General features: G+C 36.1%; 1 protein-coding gene across 3 annotated transcripts in view; it reads right to left on the bottom strand.

Annotated features, from left to right (window-relative positions):
• Positions 1–8,084, bottom strand: part of HNRNPR (heterogeneous nuclear ribonucleoprotein R) — a 38,993-nt gene that overhangs the window by 3,874 nt on the left and 27,035 nt on the right. For all 3 annotated transcript variants that reach the window (XM_003783804.2, XM_023509667.1, XM_012801541.2), the window contains 2 exons: positions 4,553–4,758; positions 669–818 (listed from right to left, as the gene is read on the bottom strand). In XM_003783804.2, coding sequence (XP_003783852.1) covers positions 669–818; positions 4,553–4,758 — 356 coding nt within the window. The remainder of the gene's footprint in view (positions 1–668; positions 819–4,552; positions 4,759–8,084) is intronic.

Genomic DNA, 8,084 nt, shown 5'->3' with positions numbered 1-8,084 from the left:
AAAAAAAAAAAAATCTACCCATTAAAAATGATGTTGGTCCATTACTAACAGAAAGTAGGAGCATATTCAGGTTTTATGTTCTAAACCATATGAAAATACTTTTTATAATTCTCATTACTATCATCAAGGAGTAAACCAATCATTATATATAAGGAATACTCTTAGCAATTACCAGGATTAGCAAAACACAGTCAACACTATTTTAACTCTAAATGACTATATAAAGACAAAACTATGAAGAACTGACAGTAACCTCACATCTCCTGAATTAAATGCCATGTACCTTCAGTAACATACACCACTCAGTTTCTTTTATAGGCCCCAAAACCGGTAAGTAAAGTAGTTCTAATACATTCACTACCTGCTTAGTATTTACGGCAGCTAATTATCATACCTTATAATACTTCCAAGGCATCACACTATCAAAGGCTTACAAAAACAATATAGAGATTAAAAATAACACCTGAGATTACAAATTCAGTAATAATCCAGCTCTGAAATACGAAGTCTTACCTGTTATACTACCACCACTTTACAAAGGTTATTAAAAGAAAATTCCAGAGTTTGGCAAAAGCTAAAAACTAATTTTATCTCACTTTTTAAAGTTACTTTATGTGTTTAGCAAGTTTCAACAAGAAATTCAGGTAGCAACATTTCAAAATTTCTACCTTAACAGCTGCTCCTCTGTCTTCAAAATGAACAAATGCATAATCTTTCAACTTCTTCACTCTTTCAAGTTTTCCAAATTCAGAAAATGACTTTTCCAGTATTTCTTCTGTCACTGTAGTAGCCAAGTTTCTCACAAATAAAACTTTCACCTAATAGCAACAAATATACATAATTGACATTGGCTACTTAATTGTCGCTGAAGTCTTAGAGTATTTCTTCTGCCTTCATGGCATAGACTTTTCTTCTCTAAAATGTTTAGTACTAAAAGTTCTATTATAGGGAGAATGAGACATTACCCCCCCCCCAAAAATTCTGGAATTAAGTTACCAATTTAAAGAAATTGTTGATTTTTGCCCTGTCATTAAAGTACCTAACATTATGAATACAACTATCAAAGAACTAACACATCATTATTAAACATGGTCCCTAAGTCCCCTCCAAAACCTATTTCTGGCTTTTTCACTTTCTAAAGTTCTTAGAAAAAACAAGCAAGAATATTCAGAGGAAAAACAAAGAACAAAATTTATCGACTAGCTCTACTAGACATAAACATTATAATGCTTAAATCACTGAATTAGGAAGTATCAAATAGAAAAAAAGATAAAAGTTGGACCATATTATATACCAGGATAAATTAAAAATTGATCAAAAATTTAAAGGATTAAAGGGTAAGAGAGGGACTCTAATTAAAAGCATAAGAAAATTAGGCAGATTCCTTTATATAATACTGGAGTGAAGATGGCCTTATGACCTAAAAGCTAGAAGCCATAGCAGTTATATATTCAACTACTAAAAACAAATGACTAATACATGGCAAAAAAAATACCATTAAGCAAAGTCAAAAGACAACAAATATGGAGCAGTATCTGCAACTTCTATCTCAAAGAAATAATCTCTCTTCTGTATCAGAGCACCTAAAAATAAGAAAAAGCTCGACTAAATAGAAAAATAGGCAAAACTCATAATTACATGGTTCATACAAATAAATACATATGGCCTTAACACATATTGAAAGTTCAAACTCAAGCATAGTAAGAGATTCAATTCATTCACAGTACTGAGATACCATCTGCTATCAGAATGGCAAAATCCAAAAGTGTGATTGTATACTATTTTGTCAAGGATAAGGAAAATAGCCCTCCTATATTTTGCTGGTGGGAACATAAAATGGCACCTCTCCTACAGAGGGGAACATAACAATATCTTGATAATTACAGATGCATTTACCCTTCGGTCTAAAATTCTACCCCTAATCATCTACAGGTACATCTGTATCAGCCGACATGACACAAGATTATTCATTATAGTATCATAATATCAGAAGATTAGAAACAACTCAACTGGAGGAATATACTCCACAGAATGGAATATTATGTGGCCACAAAAACTGACAAGGAGCTCTATGAGCTGGCAAGACCAGGATATACTGCTGGCAAAACAGTTTTTTTTCCTATTTTTATATCTCTGAAATAGAGATACAACTTATAGTCAATGTGATAAGCAAGGACTGAGACAGTTTAATTAGCAGAATTTTATGATATCTTAGTGGTACATATACTAATGATCCACTTCCCTCCTTAGAGCTGATGAAACAGTGAATAAAGCAAATACCAGTCAGTAAATATAGTAGGTTGTCAGCAACCATTCAGGTGAAAATTAAGAATATATAGTCATATTTGCCTTATATTTGCCTAAGGGAACACTAAATAGATAAGCCAAAGATAACTAGAAATGCCTTATAAGAGACCAGGTAGATAAGGCAGATATAGAGGTAGGGGTAAAAGTGGTATTTCTTTATCTATATTTTTCTATATAATTTTTGATTTCTGAACTAAGGAAATATATTACCTATTCAAACAAAAAACTAAGCACATTCAGTGAACAAACTCTTGACTCAGATAAAGAGCCATATGAATAAGAAGATATTAATTTAATGGAGGGAAAAACCTTAACATTTTTCACTTCTGCCCCTTCCCCTTCTCAATGTTCTTGGACTGAGGTCTAGCCTCTACATTAGACAGGTTCCCATTGTTTTATTCACTTTTTGAAAACTCATAGATTTCTTATTCTTTTCTATAAATAACTTAAAATATACTATATAAAAGTTACCTGTTGAAACTGTGTTTAAAATGTTCAATAGGAAAAAAGTCCCTTCAAGAGAAATACATTTAGGTTTTGGTTGATTATAAAACTGATCCAACTTGGCAAAAAAACTTCAATAATTTGTAACATTGAAAGGGTGAATAGCAGAAGCTTTACTCTGATGGATAAACTTTTGTTCCCAGTTATAAAAAATTAAAGGAGCCAGGTGCAGTGGCACGTGCCTGTAGTCCCAGCTACTCCAGAGGCTGAGGCAGGAAGATCGCTTGAGCCCAGGAGTTCGAGGCTACAGTGTGCTGATTGCACATTACTGCACTCCATCCAGCCTGGACAAGATACTGAGACAGACAGATGAACAGAGGGAGGGAGGTAGAGGAGGAAGGCAAGCAAGCAAGCAATAAAGTCAGTATTATTTGATCCTAAGTTTAAAGAGGCCTCTTTTTCATTCTGAAATCTTGTTTTCAATCTAGGAAAAATAATAGTCACTATAATAAAATTATATGGTTTTCTAAGCCTAAAAAGATTTAGGATGAATTATCATCTGAGCAGTTACTAGAGATATGTGAAAAGTGGCTGATAAGCAAATTACTAGCTTCGATTTTCAAATGATTTCACTCCTGTTTTATAATGTGTAACACATCTAAATAATACTATTTTTAAACATTGTTATAGAAAAAGCAATGCGGGCCACGCTTAGTTTCTACAGATAGATTCAAAGTTGTAGGATCTTAAGATTTACCCAACCTCAATAAAATGACACCATAGTTCAGTAGTTTGCCCAAAGTTATACTTGTATTAGAAGAAACAACTGGAATTAAAATCAGAACAGTAAAAAATAAAAATAAAATCTCAAGGTTATTTACATTCTGGGTCCTTTTCCTAGACATCCATCTGCTGAAGAAACATGAGATGAAAGGAACTGAGCAGAATTTCTGAAAGCCTCTCTGGTTCATGTCTCAGTAGATCTTCTCTTAACACAAAGAAATCTTTGCCTACAAAGACTTTATAATACTGGTATAAACCAGGGTTCTCCTCTAAACTTGCCGCTTGAAGTAGGATTGGCTTTCCAAAAACCAGGAATAAAAAGCCTAAGGGCAAGACTCCTCACTTGAGAAGAATCCAATCACTAATTTATGGCCATTTGCACAATAGCTGCCTCCCTGAGAAGGGAAGGGACAACCAAAATACTCAAGAACTCACAATCAGTAGCAGAGATGCAACTCTGACAGGTCCCTTTAATCCTAGGAGTCACCCAAAAGAAAGCCTAAGAAGGACTAAGGTACCACCATTTATTTACCAGGCAAAGATCCTAGAAATACCAAGTACATGGTAACTAAGGATCTTCTCCCAAACTTGTCATGCATATTTTGCCAAAACCAAATAGGACAATCCTCTCCCTTTCTTCATGGAGACCAAACATTAAGGGAACTTGACCATTCCCTCTCCCCCCACAAAAAGCTTAAAAGATTGTATTTTATAATCTCTAAAAACATTATTTATCTCTTTGCTCAACTAGACCCTATATTTTTATCTTTATATTAGGACAACCCTTAATTGAAGAGATTTCATTTCAGTTCCTTTTACACATTTAATCTGCAGGAAAAGGAATGGTTAATGGCAATTCCTGGATACCAACACAGTATTAACTTCAGTACTAAAGCAGCTCTTTGCCAAAACAGTTAATAAAAGATAAAATTTGTACTTATCACAAAATGTGAAAATTTGGGTTTTATGCTGAGTATATTTAAATAACCCTACCCTCACCCCAAACAACTGCATTTACCTTAGCCATTACTTCTGGATCTGGTTCTTCCACGGGGTCAGCCCATTCAACTGTAACTACATTTCCCCATACTTTTACTTTTCCACTCATCAGCCGGCGTCTGGCTTGTGCTGCTGACTTGTGATCCTCATATTCAAGGAAGCAGAACCCCCGATTCTTCTTTTTGTCATCGGGTTGATGATAGAGAATAACGTCCACCAAACCCTCTGTTAAACCAACAGCCAGATATATAAGCCAAAAGCATCCACCACACATCTAGCGATTAGGCAGACCTAAATCCACTTGCTGATGAGCAAAAAATAAGTGAAGCAACCTCAAAAAGAGTCACTAATTACCTAGTAGACAATGAAATCAGCATAATTAGATATGAGGTTTGGGACAGTATTTTGTTTCCTTTTAATTTTAGGGGTCCTAAAGGGACAACCATACATAACAGGTCTGATTATTATATTTTGCCATTTAACATACTGCAATGTTTTTTTAAAGTGTTTGATACAAGGTAACCTTACAATTATAAAGATACTATCCAGAACCTTAAAAACAAAATTATAAACCCAAGGGAATTTTCTTTGTTTTTTTGAGACAGGATTTCACTGTCAACAGGCTAGAATGCAATGTCATCATCAAAGCTCATTTCCATCTCAAGCTCCTGGGCTCAAATGATCCTTCTGCCTAAGCCTCCTGAGTAGCTGGGATTATAGGTACATAGCACCAAACCCAGCTAATTTTTCTACTTTTTGTAAAGATGGGATCTTACTCTTGCTCACAGTGGTCTTGAACTCCTGACCTCAAACAATCTTCCTGCTTTAGACTCCTAAAGTTCTAAGATTATAGGCATGCGTTATGACTCTTGGCCTTAAATGCTTAGATGTAGCCCAGGATTCTCTAAGCTCCAGACATGGCTAACCACCCTTTGGTTAGACATTTCAAATGTAACATATCCAAAATGGTGCTGCCATGGCCCAAATCTATCTTCCCTAGACTTTCCTACCTCACAGTGTCATCCACCCTGTTCTCAAGCCAGAAATTGATAATACACTCTTGATTTCTTCCTTTACTTTTTCATCTCTCCTATCCAATTCTAAACTCATTTACTTCTCTCCACTTCCACTGTTACCCTAGTCTAATCTCCTACTGAGCTATTGCCAAGACAGTCTCAACCAATTTATCAGCTTCTACTTCTGACCCTTCTTTCCAAGCCTTATCCACAGGGCCATAAGAATAATATTCTGTAAACATCAAACAGGAAACATGTTATTCCCTGCTTACAACCTTCAAATGCCTTCTCATTATATATGCAGGGTATCCCAAAAGACACCCATAAAGTCGCCATACATAGAGAAAATAGGAAATCGTAGTTAAATGTATTTTCATACAATATTCATTATGAAATTTTACAAAGAAGTGGTCAAAACATGGAGAATATTTTGTAAATAAAGGTACACTTAGCCACAACTTCCCATTTTCCCTATGTATGGAAATTTATGGGCAACTTTTAGGACATCCTATACAATAAAATCCAAACTCTTTACATGGTCCACATGTCATAATTCTATTTTTTTTTTTTTTTTTTTTGAGACAGAGCCTCAAGCTGTCACCTGGGTAGAGTGCTGTGGTATCATAACTCACAGCAACCTCCAACTCCTGGGCTTAAATGATTCTCTTGCTTCCACCTCTCAAGCAGCTGGGACTATAGGCGCCTGCCACAACGCCTGGCTATTTTTTGGTTGTAGTTGTCATTGTTGTCTGGCAGGCCTGGGCTGGATTCAAACCTGCCAACTCTGGTGTATGTGGCTGATGCCTTAGCCACTTGAGCTACAGGCACCAAGCCCATAATTCTATTCTTAATTCTACCTGTTAACAACACTGGCCCTGTCTCAGTTACTATAATATACCAAGTTCTTTCTTGCCTGGGAGGTTTGGCATGTTTGCTCTCTCAGAATGCACTTCCTTTTGCTCTTTGTATGTTACACTCTCCTTGTCCTTCAGATCTTGGTTAAACTGTCACCTCATCAGAAAAGTCTTCCCATAAATATCAAAACAGGAATAGTAGCTATTCTCTAGCTAAATATCATATATTTTCCCCTTTACGGTGTTTTTCCAAAGGTTGAAAATTTTATAAATTCTGTTTTATCTCCTTTCCCAGAGTGTAGGCTCTATGAGGGCAGAGAATAGGACTCCTATTCATCAATATATCCTAGCACACAGTGCGATGAGAGCATTTAATAGGCGCTTTTAATAAACATCTACTAGAGGGAAAAATAAGTGGATATGAAGCCAGAAAGAAACTATAGATAAGAAAAAAGTGATGAAGTCAAAGAACTGTGCCAGCAGGGGCATTTAACCAATACTTTTATAATGGGCAAAGGTTACAACCTGGGATGCCAGAAATCAAGATTTCAGAGTGGGTGGAATTTCTGATGACAAGATCCAGAATGTGATTCCTATATAGTAGAACTAATAAGGGAATAGAGAAGAGGTAGTCATAGGAGTCTAAGGCCTTGGATGGTTCATCCAAGTAGATATTAAAGTACTAAAAGTAAGTCAACTTAGAGCAAAACAGAAATAGTATGAGCCAACTGCAATCTTCAAATTATAAAAGGATGAAACCAGAAGAGAAATGGATGACAGCTTCAAAGAAGGGGAAAGAACAGTATGTCTAAAGGATAAAAATGTGAAGCCATAGTAGTTTTTATAAGGAGAGGTAGTCGTCTAAAACAGTGTTTTTAATCATAGGTAGTATTAATAGAGCTCAATCAGTATTTTAAAAAATGAACTGGGCTGGGCATGGAGGCTCACACCTATAATCCCAGCATTTTGGGAGGCTAAAGGCAGAAGATCACGTGAGGCCTGAGCAAGAGCAAGACCCCCCTCTCTAAAAAAATTAGATAGGCATGGTAGCCCATGCCTGCAGTCCTAGCTATTCTGGAAGCTGAGGCAGAGGATTGCTTGGGCCGAGGAATTCAAGGTTTCTATCAGCTATGATTGTGCCACTGCATAATAGCCTGGGTGACAAGGTGAGACCCTGTCTCAAAAAAAAAAAAAAGAAGAAAAAGAAGAAATGGAATAGGAAGTTATCAGAATAAATCATGTGTGATGGTATATAATAAATAAAAACAAAGTTTTGGTAAATTTTGTTTCAGCTATATATAAATGTTTATAGACCTGTGATATAAAATATGCACCTCTCAATCTACTCCAAAGACTCTGAATTGGAAATTTTATTTTTTATTTTTATTTTTTTTGAGACAGACTGTTAAGCTGTCACCCTGGGTAGAGTGCTGTGGCATCACAGTTCACAGCAACCTCTAACTTGGGCTCAAGCAATCCTCTTGCCTCAGTTTTTCTATTTTTAGTAGAGACAGGGTCTGGGTGTCACTCAGGCTGGTCTCAAACCCATGAGCTCAAATAATCCACCTACTTTGGCCTCCCAGAGTGCTAGGATTACAGGCATGAGCCACAGCACCCAGCCTGAATTGGAAATTTTAGAAATTATCTAAACAAGGCAACTGGCTCCATGCCTGTAGCACAG

Source organism: Otolemur garnettii, unplaced genomic scaffold (genome assembly GCF_000181295.1).
Source record: "Otolemur garnettii isolate 467f Iridium unplaced genomic scaffold, OtoGar3 scaffold00009, whole genome shotgun sequence".
Lineage (NCBI taxonomy): Eukaryota > Metazoa > Chordata > Mammalia > Primates > Galagidae > Otolemur > Otolemur garnettii.
Note: the sequence above shows the minus strand (reverse complement) of the source record. Positions and strands in the feature narration are given on the sequence as shown.